Source organism: Meira miltonrushii, assembly GCF_003144205.1.
Source record: "Meira miltonrushii strain MCA 3882 unplaced genomic scaffold FA14scaffold_18, whole genome shotgun sequence".
Classification (NCBI taxonomy): domain Eukaryota; kingdom Fungi; phylum Basidiomycota; class Exobasidiomycetes; order Exobasidiales; family Brachybasidiaceae; genus Meira; species Meira miltonrushii.
Window position 1 is genome coordinate 1 of NW_020289960.1, and position 15,372 is coordinate 15,372.

Below are 15,372 nucleotides of genomic sequence, written 5' to 3' on the forward strand. Positions count from 1 at the left end.
GATTTGTCTGACAGGTCGTATGATCTTCGAAATGACATGTATCACCAAATGATTTCATTCAATGTATGCGTATCGAGTGATACTAAATAATCATTTTTACCCTTCCAATGGGAGAAATAGCGAGGGCTATGATTTCAAGTTTCAATGGATAGGGCGATCAAGTGGATGAATCTTAGTGAATAGCCATGTCAGGTTCAATGGATAGGGCGGATTACACTTCATGCCATGCCTCGTCCAATGTAACTTTATTATTCATATCATCGTCAACGACGTTCAAGTCGAACAGTTGGTCTACGTATCAGTCGTGATTCATGAATGGTGAAAATGATATACCTGCTTCAGACAGGTTTTTCTTCACGGTACGAAGTACTACTGACAGACACGAATGCAGTTCGATATAGCCCTAATCTTACAAGCCTTTGTTTAATGAAACGCGTTGTAATGAACGCGACCGCGTTAAAATTGATTGATCATCATTGCTGTGAGCATTTCAAAGCTGTGATAGCATTCAATTTTGCCAATCTATCTTGTTACAATCGTTTTAATCTTTCCGAGCTTCGATTGTTAAACTTATCAAGTTGGTAAATGATTCCCACACATACAAGCTCTTTTTACTCGGTTGCTTGTTAAACCGAATTCTGATTGGACGGCTACCGCGGCACTTGATCAGTCAAATTTGCGGATTCCGTTACCGAGTGAAATTGATGCACGTAATAAGGCTTAGACAGCACAGCATCGGCAATACAGCAGTGTATTGTAGAAACAGCACGGTTTAGAGCCTAGAGTAAAACACACCCATTCTGGCGGCGAAGGCCTTTTGGGCACTAGACTAGTGCCTTCCTTTTTTAATCTTTAATGCAGATACGTGGGGCAAATTTGCATGAGGTTTTGGGTGGGGTATGGTAGGATAAAGAGCGCTTTGCCGCATAGGTAATTGGAATGGCTTCATATCATTGTGTTTTTAGGCACAAATTGACGATCCGATCAAACGTGAACACACAACTAAGGCACAATCTCAGTCTTCGTTAGCTTTTGGATCAAAAACTCCGCATCATTCATTTTTACCGCACCAGCACGGCGATCCAACTCTTTTTTTTCAAGCCAGAGTCTGATGATCTTCGTCATTCTCTTTCTCATGCCTTGCATCAGCTTTCACAGGAACAGCTTTTCTTCAAATATACGCCGAAGCATTGCATCTCAATCGTGGTGCTGCTGATCATTTTTGCATTCCCGCATCCATAAGCAAAAGTGAACAAAGGAATCATAGAAATTCACTCTTGTTTCTTTTCTTCCATCTCAACTAAAACGCGATCATGGCTGCTGGTGATGTGGCAGTTGCCCATTCAGGTGACACTCTCTCACGCAAACAAAGCACTCCTTCTCGTCGTTCAATCATTTCTAGAATCGGTAGCAAAGGTGGTGAATTACAAGCTCCCGTCAGTAATACAGATGCTGTCTTACGTTCACGTACCGCAAGTACATCCGATTCCGGTTCAGTAAGCAAACGTGGAAGTAAAGCAAACGGATCGATCAAAAAGCAAGGTAGTATCAATAGCAACGAAAAACCTCCTTCTTTGGGAGTAAGTAACGGAGATGCTCCAAATTATCTACCTGTTCCCAACGGCGATTCAAATGGCGGCTTGACACCGCCTCGTAAAGATTCCGATAATCGCAGTAATGCTTCTCGTCGTTCGGCACGTAATGTGATCTCTGGCATCATTTCCCGTTCAAGAAGTCGTCAAAGTAGCGTAGAGCCAGAAAATGATACAAATACTTCTCGCAGAACATCTTTCTCCAATAGCGCAGCTCGCAGGATGAGCGTTCGTTTGCCTGGTATGAAGAGCAAATCTGCTACCCCTAATCGTACGGCAACAACAGAAAGTGACGATTTCTCAACCGAAAAAGAAGAAAAGGATAATTTGCCTCCTCCAGTTCCCGCTGTACCGGTAGAGCATAGTAGACCTGCGGTTCTCAGTAATGGAGATGGTAGAACAGCTTCCTCAGGCCTAATCAGAGATTCCTCTATTCCTCAACATCCTCATCAAAAGGCTGAGCAAAACGGCCAAAATGGTCAAAAAGAAGAAGAAGGAGAGTCAAAAGGTGTTTTGGGCGGCGCAGTTGCAGCAATCACTGGTGCAGGAGCCGCAGCTGGAGGAGCAGCCGCAGCTATTGCAAGCAAAGTGACAGGAAACGGACAAAATCATGAAGATGATGATGATTATTCGAGCGAAGACGAATTTCACGATGCAGATTTGGGTGATATTCAAGAACACGATGAAGAAGAAGATCATTCTACCGAACATCATCAACAACAAGAACGACCTTCTGCCGCTCAACGTGAAGCCAGCCACCAAAGTCACGCTTCCCACCATCGTCATCGTGGCTTGAGTGAAGGTGAAGGTGTTGCTCTAGGCGGAGCAGGCGCAGGTGCAGCCGTAGCAGCAGCAAGTTCAAGATCAAAAGACTCTTCTTATGGAGCCAAACGATCAAGCTCACCCGATCAAACCATATCCAGCAATCGTGCTTCCAGTATTCGAAGCAACTCTTCTCGTACACCCTCTCAATTACGTGGAACTTCAGGTGCCAAACGCCGATCTGGAAGTATGCCAACGGGCAACGACTCTCAAACTCCAACAGATGCAAAAGCACGCAACGAAACACCATTCTACGTTCGTGAAAAGTCTGCTCGTGTACGTAAATTGACGTATGACGATGTAGTGATGACGGAAGAAGAAATGTTTGCAGATATCAAAGAGGCACGTAAAGCACTTAATCTCTTCTTGAACTCACGCATGCTGGAAGCCGAAGAAATGATCGCCAAGTATGCTGATCAAAAGCTGTATTACGCTTTGGGAGATGCTTTGATTGCTGTTATCAAAGGTTTCATGACTTTTGAACCTGAAGATTTGGCAAAAGCTATCTCTTACTGCAAAGATGCATTGCATATGGCTACACTCTTGCGTAAGCAAACCAATTCGGTCTCAAACTTTGGTCGTTTCGTTCGCGGTACCGGACATGGACCAAGTACGATGGCCAACATGAGCATCGTTCAACGTCATGCCGAACTAATCTATGCCGAGAGTCTCTTGCTGAAAGCCGTTATGGGTATTTTGTATTCGGGAGACTTTTTCGGCTTTGTTGCAGAAGCTTTGAATATGCGAAATGCATATGGTATCTATCGTTCTTTGTCCAAGTACGTCGAATGGGCTGATGAACGTGCAAGTGGATCTCGTGATGAGACCATCGATGAAGATTTCCGATCCGGTGTTTATTTGGGCAATGGATTGATCAGTATGATCTTGGGTCTTTTGCCCGGCAAAGTTTTGAAGATTATGGAAGTGTTTGGTTACACTGGTGATACGAAATGGGCCCTCAAGACATTGGCTCGTGCTGGTGAATGGACTCATAAGTCTGACAAGCCAGGAATGCCAGTCGAAAAAGAAGGTATTCGCAGACAAGTATGTGATATGGGTATTTTGCTCTACCATTTGGTCATTTCGACTTTCATTCCCGTCACTGGTGTCGATATCGATTTCGCAGACAAGGTTTTGCACTACAATCTAGAAAGATATCCCCAAGGTGTTTTCTTCCTTTATTTCTCTGGACGATTATACTCTACCCAATCATTGGCCGAGAAGGCAATCACTCAATTTAAAGCAGCAAGAGATGTGCAAAAAGAGTACGTTCAACTTCAACATATTTGTATTTGGGATATGTCACTCTGTCACATGTCTTTGACGCAATTCGAACAAGCTTACAAATGTTTCACCACACTACTCAAAGATTCCAATTGGTCCAAGTGTGTTTATTCGTACGGTGAAGCTGCAAATTTGTATGCTAGCACATCAGACCCCAAAGATGCAAGACGTCAAGAGGCAGGCAAGATTTTCTCAAGTGTACCTGAAAAGATGCAAAGAATTGCCGGAAAATCTATTCCGATGGAAAAATTCTGCGCAAGAAAGGCAAAGAAGTACAACAGACAACAAAGATTACTCTTGCCCGGTCTTGAATTTTCTTACATTTATCATTGTTTCACAAATGCTCCCGCTTACAGTCTTTGCGATAATCAATTGGTGGATATCTCTGAAGCACTTCAAGAAATCAATCAAGTTCAAGATCCAAGTGAATACTATTCCGGTGCTGACGAATATTGGGATGATTACTGTTTAGCACACTTTTTGCGTGGTGTGACTTTACGTTATATCGCTTATCCTGAAAAGCATGCCAAATTAAACGAATCTGAACATCCAATTCCTCAAAATGAAGCAGCTGAACAAGCAGAGATCAGTTTGCGTAACGTGATCGAATCATCTCACAGACTCTCTTTGGACCATTATTTGTGCTACTTTGCCCATTACGAATTAGGTCGCTTATACGCCAGTCAAGGCAATACATCTGAAGCTCGTGAACATTACGATATGATTATGAGTGGAAAGACTTTGGAAGCATCAACGAAAGGAAAGGGAAAGTATAGTATGCAAAACATGTGCACTTTACGAACAAACGGTGCTTTATCAGTTCTTTAAACAAAAAAACGGATCATTTGGATACTCTCTCTCTTTCTCTTTACTGGAATTCAACGTGTACATTTTCTTCTCTTCTTTACGGTGCTCTTTGGTTTCTCTTTTGGCTCTTTTAACGATTCCCATCCATCTATTCATGGAAACTTTTTGTCTTTTTCTCCTCATCTTCTTCGTATATATGATTTGATTCTAAGATACATTCACTCACTCTCTTTTCTATACTATACTTCTCTGATGAAATGATAATTGATTGATTACACATGATGATGACTTGCTTGGAAAATGGTGTGCACTGGCGCTGTCCAATTTCAGGCACAAAACGAGTGTCTGTGCGTTTGACGCACGACCCTATTTCATTCGCTCGCATGAGCCAAAACGTGTTGGAACAATTGGAATACGAACGATTTCCTTTTCCTTCCTACCGTCATCCTCTTTATGGGAAAGTGAAATTGTACATCTCTCTCCAAGATGAGCTTGCTTTCTTCTTCCCAACGGCGTAAAGGCCATTGTAATATGCGAGGACAATGTGGAAAGACTTCACTCTTTTCGCCTGATTTACCATGTGCATTGGAAGAATCAAAAGCAGAAGAACCAAGTGAAACTTTACGCAAATCCGCTGTGGATGTTTGTGGACAAGATTATGCTGAAGGATCTTTGTGTTGTACACAAGATCAAGTCGATAGTTTACGTCAAAATTTGGAACAAGCAGAACCTTTGATTTCCGCTTGTCCGGCTTGTAGGAATAACTTTAGAGGTTTGTTCTGTGCAATGACGTGTAATGGAGATCAATCTCAATTCTTGGACGTCGTCAAATCTCAAAAGACGAGCGGTGGCGTCGATGGTGATATTGCAGTAAAAGAGGTGAACTTTTGGGTGGGAGACGAATGGAGAGAATCTTTTTACAACAGTTGCAAGGATGTCAAATTTGGACCAGGAAACAGTTTTGCAATTGAACTTTTGGGAGGCGGGGCAAAGAATGCCGATCAATTACTCAAGTACTTAGGTGATGAAAGACCTTTGATCGGCAGTCCTTTTCAAATCAATTTTCCTCACGATAAACAGAAAGAAGGGCAAAATTTGACATGGGCCTCAGACCCCACATCACTTGCATCACCGCCACAGCCCTACAATCCACCGCCACGCAATTGTGACGATCCTGATCTGCTTTCTCGCTGTGCATGTACGGATTGCCCGGCTGTTTGTGCTGCTTTACCGCCTGCAGAAGCGCCAAGACATGGCGATATGTGTTCGATACCCTTACCTGGAGGAGCTCGTCTACCATGCTTCACTTTGCTCGTTATCATCCTCTATTTTGCAGGAGTAGCAGTGGCCGTTTTAGGTCAGAACAAAAAGGTCAAACGTGCTATGATTCGCCATAGAAATAGTGGAATCAGCGTTCGCAGTGAAGGATCAGGATACGAACGGGTTAGGATGGGAACGGAAGAAGGAGACGAACAACCAACATCACAACAACATCTAGTTGGAGCGAGTGCAGACACAAGTGATGATGCTTCCAACGGAAGAGGACGTGGATTGTTCTCCGGCTTGATGGGTTCTTCACGCTCGGATGGTGAAGCATCACCGGCTGCAGCTGGTGCATGGGCATTGTCAGCTTCTCAACCTCGATCGTACACACCTAGTGTGATCTTGAGCAGATTCTTTTATCGGATTGGCAAGAAATGTGCCAGTGCTCCCTATCTTACATTTGCTATCGCTCTTGTTCTGATCGCATTGGCCAATATCGGCTGGACAAAATTCTCTGTTGAAACGGATCCAATTCGTCTTTGGGTCAGTCCAGATTCCGAAGCACGTCATCGTAAAACGTACTTTGATGAACAGTTTGGACCATTTTATCGTACACAACAAGTGTTCGTTATGGACGAAACGGCCGCTCCATTATCCGGCCAACGAACGCTGATGGAAAAGGATGAATGGGAAGCAGCTTTGCAGACTACCAATCCAGCCCTCAATTGGCAACGTTTAGAATGGTGGGCCGATGTTGAAGCTGCTGTGCGTAATTTGACAACGAAGGATGGTATCTCGCTCAAGGACGTCTGCTTCGCTCCTTCTGGACCTGGAGGTCCTTGTGTCGTTCAATCTGTGATGGGTTACTTCAACGATGATTTGGCTAGTGCGGGTCTGAACAAGGACAACTGGAAAGATGCTTTGGACAGATGTGCTTTGACACCTGCTGAATGTCTTCCCGTATTTGGACAACCGTTGAAGCGCAACATTATCCTAGGTGGTCTACCTGAAGACAGCGCACCAAGTAACGCTCGCTCATTGGTCACGACTTGGGTCCTTGCCAATTCTTTGGATGCAGAAGTTGTCGAAAGAGCTCATCAATGGGAATTAGCCTTGGAGGAATTGTTATTCTCTATTGCCGGTATCAATGGAGCTCCCTTGAACTCCCTTGGTGAACGGAGAGAGGTGCTCGGCTTGGTCATGTCACTCAACACCGAAAGCAGTTTGGAACAAGAACTCAGCAGAGCAGGCAATACGGATGTGTTGATTGTTGTTCTTTCTTACCTTGTCATGTTCTTGTATGCTTCTTTGACGCTAGGCAGTGGTGGAGAAGCAACTTCGGACGATTCATCGTATGGTGGTAATCAATCTTCCGATGCACGTTCAAGACACAGCGGATCATCTGTACGTAGCGGATTTGCTGGCCGCATCTTATCGATTCTGCCTGGATTCAGAGGAAGGAACACTAATTCTCATTCCCGTAACAGACGTCTGGCCAAACGATTCCTTGTTCAAAGCAAATTCAGCCTTGGTCTCTTTGGAATCTTGGTCGTCTTGGCTTCTGTTTCTGCTGCCGTGGGAGTTTGGAGCGCTTTAGGCGTCAAAGTGACACTTGTCATCGTCGAAGTGCTGCCGTTCTTACTGCTCGCTGTTGGTGTGGATAACATCTTCTTGCTTGCAGATGAGATGGACAGACAAAATGCTCTTGCCAGTAAAGCAAATCCATACTCACGAGGACGATCATCAACTGATACTGGATTGAATGTCGGCATTGACGCTGTACGAGCTGATAATGTTGGCGATTTGGATGAAGATGATGAAGACGAGGATGAAGGAGAGATTGCTGCTGCTGCCGCTGCTGCTTATGGCACACGAGCTCCACGATCTCGATCAGGTGCTTTCAATGTCTCGGCTGCTGAGAGAGCTGCTCGAACACTTTCTCGTGTTGGACCGAGTATCTTGTTGAGTGCATCCGTTCAAGTATGTGCATTCTTGTTAGGCGCAACGATTCCGATGCCTGCCGTTCGTCATTTTGCATTGTATGCTGCTGCAAGTATGACTTTTGCCGCATTATTGCAATGTACCGTCTTTGTGGCAGCAATGGCTTTGGACGCAGATCGAGTAGAGGCAGATCGTATTGATTGCTTGCCTTGCTTACGATTGCCGACTAGTACGCCAATTCATTCTACTCTTTCTACATCTGAATATTCAGGTCTCGTTTTGGGTTCCACTCAAGGCATGAAAGGTGAAGGATGGCTTGGACGTACGATCAGGAGGTCTTATGCCCCTACGTTGATCAAACCAAAAGTCAAATTCTTCGTCATGGCGCTTTTTGCTGCTAGCTTTGCATTAAGTTGTATTGGCGTACGAAGTATCAAGATGGGACTCGATCAAAGATTAGCATTGCCAAAAGGATCGTATTTGCGCGATTACTTTGATGCTGTCGATTCGTTCTTGGATGTTGGACCACCGGTTTATTTTGTTGCACGAGACGTTGATGTGACCACTCGTGCAGGTCAGCAGGCCATTTGTGGTCGATTTACCACTTGTCATCCTTTATCGCTTGCAAACACACTGGAAGGAGAACGAAAGAGGCCAGAAGCAAGCTTCATCGCTGAACCTGCAAGTTCTTGGATTGATGATTTCTTCCAATGGCTCAATCCCACGTTGGAATCATGCTGTCGGGTAAAGAACTCGGATCCAAAGCAATTTTGCAAATCATCAGATAGCGAATACGATTGTCAACCTTGCTTTGCCAATCGAACGCCAGCATGGAACATCACTTTAGAAGGAATGCCAGAAGGAGATGAATTCATGCGATATTTACATCAATGGCTCATCAGTCCAACTGACGCTCAATGTCCATTAGGAGGACAAGCAGCTTATTCAGCTTCTCTGGCAATCGATCCTGAAACAGATCGCATCATCACTTCCCATTTCAGAACGTTCCATTCCCCACTTCGTTCTCAAGCCGATTTCATCGATGCTCTTCGTGCCACCGAACGGATTTCTGCCAACGTAAAAGAAGCAAGCGGTAAAGCTTCAGGAGGAAGTATTGGCGTTGAAAGCTTGGATGTGTATGCATACGCAGTCTATGTTCCTTTCTTTGATCAATATCTTTACTTGGACAGGCTTGCAGTTCAACTGCTAGGAGGAGCATTACTGGCAATCATTGGAGTAACAACTTTACTTTTGGGATCGTTACGAACGGCTTTAATTCTTGCTTTGTGCGTTTCAAATGCAGTCTTTTGTGTTTCTGCCGTGATGGGCGTTTTGGGGATCGGTTTGAATGCTTTGACTTTGGTCAACTTAGGAGTTTGCGCTGCAATTTGCGTTGAATTTTGTGCACATGTTGCAAGAGCATTTATGCGAGCTCCTGGCAGTTTACCTCGCCATCATGCTCTAGCACAACGTGAACGTGATGATCGAACTTGGGCTGCTTTGGTGGACGTTGGACCATCAGTGATCAGTGGTATTACTGGAACCAAATTAGTCGGAATTTCAGTTTTGTTTTGGGCACAATCCGACATTCTCAAATTATACTATGCCTCTCTATGGTTCGCTTTAATCTTAATCGGTGCCGTTCATGGATTGGTTTTCTTGCCCGTCATTTTGAGCATTTTTGGCGGTCGTGGCTATGCAAGTGGAGATGACGAAGCAGAAGTTTCAAGAAGGTTGAGAAGAGCACATGATTCAGCTGAATTCCGCCCTTTTGCCGCTGATGTTGAGGCAGAAGAAAGCGAAGATGAATATTATTAATGTGTATGAATAATTATACCAAATCTCTCAACATCATACAATACACTCATTCTTTGCAAACAGCTTTAGTAGTACAACAAATGAAATATTGATACCGTTCTGAGTAAAAGTAATGATACAAAATGTGCATGAGTGGCGTATCCCTAATTTTGCAGGTCGCGGTAGCAAGCAGAACAAAAAGAAGAATAGCACTGGAAAGGCAGGATGAAGTGTGATCGAGTAGTAGTTGATTCAATCGCTGTTGCTTGAGAAAATGCTATCACTACGCTCTTCCCTTTGATATCCATCTTCAAACCGAAACCGTGCATCCTCTCGCTGAACGACATGATTCTTTCGTAAATACTCATCCGCTTGGAGAACCTCTTCTTCATCGATCAAAAGTCCGTCAAGCCAAGTCAAATTGGCACAAGCCATAGCCAACATTCCACGATGCAAAAGACGTTGAAGTTTGAGGCTAGGTGGCAAAGTACGTGCAAATCGTAAATCAGAAGCAGCAAGGAGTGTATCAGGCTCCTCGTTCCCCTCCTCTTCTTCTTCATTCATACGAATTTGTGCTTTGCTTTCTTCTCCCATCATCATCATTGGCGGAGGAGGTCGACGTTTGTGGAAGAATGACTTCTCCGCAAAACTTTCCAAACCCTCATTCATTGCTTCTTGATTGATAGCCTCGTTCTTCTCCCCTAAAGTCAAGAAAGGGTGCGGATTTGGTGCGAGGGAGGCACGATTCACCTTTGTTCCACTTGGTGCTGCCGTTATGATGGGCGGGTATAATCCTAGTGTACATGGATTCATTCGAAAATCGAGCAAATTCAATTCTTCGCATCCTTCTAAACTTTCGATAAGTTTACTGCTTCGATCAATGCGACAACCGATCAAACTGAATCTTTTCAACCTGCTCATCTTGTTCATTGGAGGGAGAGATTCAAGTGGGTTGTAGTCGGCATTAAGCTGGCGTAAATTGGGTACCATCATCGCCAAATCTCCCGGTAAAGACGTTAATTGACAACCAGACAATTCCAAATACACCAATCCAAAGAATGGCGTGATTCTTTTAGAAGATGACAAGTTGAAGATATTTGATGGTGTTGCACTATTACTTGACATTGCCACTGCAGGGAATGCGTTCCCTGACAGAAACAACCTCTTCACATCTCTTGTATCATGAACTGGCCATTGCAATTCACCATCTCCATTCTGTTGTCGCAAACTGAGGTTGTCCAATTTTGTCAAAGTGCCGATGTTCAGTACTTCTTTCAAACTGCATTCATCTGCATACAAGGTACGTAGATTGCGTGCTGGTCCAACATCAAGTGAAGATAGGTACTTGTTACCACTCACGCGAAGCTGCTTCAATTTGGGCATTGTGAATCCCAAGTCAAGATCTTGTAATCGATTGTGATCAAGATTGAGGCTGCGAAGGCGTGCTAGATTGCCCAAACCAACTACTTCAGAAAGACGATTATGAGAAAGAACGAGGTCTCGCAAGCAAGGCCATTGTCCTGGTTGAATCTCCAGTTCATCCAACCCATTACCACGTAGATGGAGCGTTTCGAGCTTTTCCAAATCTTGAATTCCTTCTATGGTCGTGATGCGATTGCTATTGGCACGAAGATGTTTCAATTGATGCAGAGTACGCAATGCTCTCAGATCAATATTGTTCTCCGATACGTCAAGTGTTTCCAAATTTTCAAGATGTCCAAAAGCAGCAGTTGAAGGCAACCGATTCCGAGAGATAGAAAGGTATCGTAATGTGCTGGGAAGACCGGTGAGATATTCAATTTCATTGTCATCAAGCAAAGCCTCGGAAAGTTTCGGCAAGAATTCATTCAATCGCAACAAGGTGTCCGCCCGTCTCCCTCGCAAGTCAATCTTGAGCATACTATGCCAGCGCGTATCCCAAGGTGCAACATCGGTGAGAAGTTGTAACACTTTGTCATGCGCTCCGTTGAAGCTAGCATTTGTCAAGAAGCTTGCACCTCCGTTCTCCGTTCCAGACTTTCTGAGCATAGATAAACCCCAAGGCGAACGTTGTGACATATTTGCAGCGGCAAAAGATCCGTGTTTGGTCTCTTTCTGCGGAGTCATGAAGCGATTTGAAATATCAAGCGATTGTCGGTCATCAAAAGAATCTTCCGCTATTAATCGCGATGAAGACAACCTTTGCGATACATCCTTTCTTAGCTCTCTATCTAACAGCTGCACGTCCGTGCAAATCCGTTTGAGTGTAGATAGCACATCATCATCCTTCTTGTCAATCTCTTCGTTGCTACTGTTAGGGTCTATCCCATCTGCAAAGCTGATCTTACGATTCGGCTGTCTTGAAATTGATGATGTAAATTGATCCATTGGCCGTCTCGCTGAAGCGCCTGCCGTTTTCAAGATTGACTTTGGCGTGACGGATGAGTTCGGATCAGCTTTGACGTTTCTTGCAGGCGTCAACAATGCACTATTCGACAGAGGAGATGATCCCGATGGTAGTGCCAGACGGTCATGGTCTGGACTGCCTATTGAGTTTCTAGACGTGGTGAAAGAACGTTCACCTTTTTGCAATGTCGGCATTTGTCGAACGGAAGATTGAAGACTTTCGAAATCGTGAAAAGGATCGGTAGAATCTTCCGGTATTTCTGAACTTTTGCCGTTCAAACCCGGATGAGTACGAATCCATCGATTCCTTTTCGGGTCAAGAGTCATCCTTCCATGAGACATTGCCTGCAAATTCTGAATCGGGACTGTATCGGGAGAAATGTGCCCCATTCCTGGTCGATCTGTAGAGTGTCCAAGGGAAGCGAGATTTTTCGGTAACCTCGGAACACTGTCTCGCTGCTCGTTTGCGTCAGGAGAATCAGGTGGATCGATCGAAACACTCGGTACGCGAGTCATTGGCGTGATGGAAGAGGAACTTGACGGGATTCGGACAGGCTCGTCTTCATGTGCAAGATCTTGCCAGGCCTCATCAGATGCGGTTTCATTTCCCTCCTTCCCCTCTTCTATCATCTCTTCGTCTACCTGATTAGCAGCGCTCCATCTGCGTAGAAGTTTTTGTGGACTTTCTCCTCTCCCATGTCGCATTAACTTCTGACCAAAACGTGCAGGATGCCTTGCTCGATCTGGCGTTGGCGCGTTTGCACCTTTTCGATCAACGACCAATGACGAAGAGATTGTGCGATTCGGTATGCTCTCCCTTTTTCCCATAGCACGTATACGATTCATCGAGTTGGGGGCTTCCAAGACATAATTTACAGCACCATCAATTTCTTTCAATTTCTGTCCGTCTGGCAATGCGGAAATGTCGGGTATTCGATCCATTCTCAGGCGTTTGCTTTCACGATCTCCTTTGCCTTCTTCTTCAACCAATTTCCAGATCATCTTTTCCGCATCACGAGATTTAGCGGCAGATCTTGGCGTATTGATAATCTGTGCAATTTCTCGATCATGACCTTTCAGATGGAAAAGTCGAAGAGGCGCATGAGATGTAGATGGAGTTGGTGGTGGCTTTTTCGATTGCACGACAGGCGAAGAAAAGGTGAATGTACATTGAGGAATGCTTGCCGGAGCAGCTGTATCGTTTGGTGTTGCCACAACTTCTTCCTCTTTCTCTGATTTCGAGGGTGAAACGGGCCGTATGATATCAATTGCATCTTGATTTTGCATTTCTTTCTCAACGACTTTCTCCGCAGAGTCCACAGATCCGTCCCTGCCGTCAACTGAATCCTGCAACGACTCTGGCGCTTCCTGCTCTTCTGCTCTTCTCCATGCTAATCTTGAAGTATCAGAAGGAGGTTCGAACATGGTCTGTAGTGGCAGCGGTGCGAAGATGTCTCGAGTCCTTCCTTTCTGATCTTTCTTTGCCCATGCTGGCTTCAAGAAAGCAGGTGGAGAAGCGACATTTGAATGTTCGATGAATGTCGCTTCTTCTGCTGTGACTGCTCCTTGACTTGCACTTATATCCTCTCTCGCCGATCCGAATTGATCAGGACCAAACATTGACTCATTCTGGAGGCTGGAATGCTGAGGATGGGAATCTGTCGATCGTAAAGCTGCAACTCTTTGCGCCTGTAGACGTGGTCCTAAATCGAGATGCTGCAGTTGCGCTGATAGATGAGCACCTTGTTTCTCGCCCGAGCTGGATGTCGAAGAACTTCTGGCCGTTCTTGAAGGCGAGATCGGATCGTGAAATGCGAGAGAAGCAGATGGTGTAGGGGAGGAAGGTTCACTTATAGCACGATCGGATGCATTTCGAATGTTTGAATTCTGATCATGGAGCAACTGTATGCCTCGATTCGAAGGTAGCTTGTGGCTCGGTTTCCGTAAAGATGGGCTTGATGGACCTGGCTGTAATAGCTCTGTATCTGTCATTGCTCCCGAACTCCTTCTTCTTGGCTTTCCCCTTCTCCTCTTTGTCGTATCATCGTTTCCAACTGAAGAAGACTGTGCATTATGCCAGTTCAAATCAGCTCCCAATGTCTTGCTCAACACATCATTGGCCCTTCTGGATGTGCGTAAAGGCGAGAATTTCGCATGTGCCGAGGATGATGCGACTGGACCCGATTTGGATAGGGTGACAGGTTCTGTCTCTGTATGACTCCTTCCCTCTTCTGAGGTATCTTTGTGATCGTGTATTGAGTCTTTCGAATTCTCAACTTCATCTTCCGCTGTGACCAAATCTTGAGGAGGTGATTTCTCCCCAATATCATTATGGGGTTTGAATGGTACTGGAGCTGACCAACTTTCATCCAATGCATCGAAGGCGGATAGATCGCGCCATTGCCTCTGATCAAAAGACGTGCCATCTTTGGCGACAATGTCAGTAATCTCGTTGTTGTCCATGGAGGCACATCACGTTGAAAATAGCATGTGTATGCTCTCGAATAATAAAAGTATAATCAATAAGTCTGATGTTTTGAATGCGATCGATTGCGGCGGCGCCTTTATACGAATACGGATCTAGCAATGATGTATCGCACCGAATTCGAGCAGGAAAGATGAAAGGCCTTCTTTGTCGTTTGATTGGGTATTTGTTATTTGCTAGCTTAATGATGATGCGTGTGTTTATCACCTAAAAAGTGATGGCGAGTTCAACACGCATATGGTCTTGCAAAAAAAATACACGCGTTCAAGCGGACGCAACAGAGTAGTAACCGTGTACAGTCGAAGTTCAGTCATAGGTTGCTCGCGATATGCAGTAAAAGTAAGAAAGAACGCGTCGGCGCGTACGCTGCTGAAACTCTGTGCATGCAAACTGTACTGTAACAACAAGCTTCAGAGCCTAAAATTGATGCAGCCAGAGATTAATGCCTTCTTGCTTACATAATCTATCTCTCTTATCCAAGTTGAACGAGAAGAACCGAAATCTTCTTTACAACCATCAAACATAGTTGTACGAAACCAATCTAGGAGGTGAAGTCCTACCTTTTCAATATCGTGCTTCTGATGGAGTACCAAAAATGAGATTATTCGAAGCTTTTCTCGTGCAGGCGATAGTGCTTAATAATCTTTAGTGATGCAGGATCAAGTCTTCAGCTACTTTGTGTGGTTTTTCTCTTCCTGCTCAATCAGAATGATGAAGTAATGAAAAGTATCAACGGACCTAAAAGCAGTAGCATAAGCGCATCTGCAAGCTCTTTCAGCTAATCCAATAAAGTCACAAGGAGGTGAAGGTGAAGCCATTCAACTCAATCAACAACATTCGTTCGCTCTCCACCGTCTTGCAGACACAGAAGGTGCCTTACACTTTCCCCTTCAGTACGCATGAGATGGATACGCATTTATCGTGCATCGTTACCAGTCAAGGAAAGAGCTTCTTGCCAATCGATGTTCAGGTTCCATGGCAAGGCACTTCAAGTGA

The 15,372-nt window shown here is 44.7% G+C and overlaps 3 protein-coding genes across 3 annotated transcripts; 2 read left to right on the forward strand and 1 right to left on the reverse strand.

Annotated features, from left to right (window-relative positions):
- Window positions 1-1,137: 1,137 nt before the first annotated feature.
- Window positions 1,138-4,681, forward strand: FA14DRAFT_162873 (uncharacterized protein). The gene has a single exon (XM_025499782.1). The coding sequence runs from the start codon at window positions 1,314-1,316 to the stop codon at window positions 4,524-4,526; it is 3,213 nt and encodes a 1,070-aa protein (XP_025351501.1). The 5' UTR covers window positions 1,138-1,313; the 3' UTR covers window positions 4,527-4,681.
- Window positions 4,682-4,949: 268 nt separating this feature from the next.
- FA14DRAFT_162874 (uncharacterized protein) lies at window positions 4,950-9,633 on the forward strand. Its single transcript, XM_025499783.1, has one exon. It carries the CDS (start codon window positions 4,992-4,994, stop codon window positions 9,525-9,527), a length of 4,536 nt encoding a protein of 1,511 aa, XP_025351502.1. The 5' UTR covers window positions 4,950-4,991; the 3' UTR covers window positions 9,528-9,633.
- Window positions 9,634-10,280: 647 nt separating this feature from the next.
- Window positions 10,281-11,534, reverse strand: FA14DRAFT_128556 (L domain-like protein; the record flags this gene model as incomplete). Its single annotated transcript, XM_025496871.1, has 2 exons — window positions 10,281-10,575; window positions 10,630-11,534. Coding segments are annotated over 2 exons (1,200 nt in total), but the record flags the coding sequence as incomplete, so codon positions are not given.
- Window positions 11,535-15,372: the final 3,838 nt, after the last annotated feature.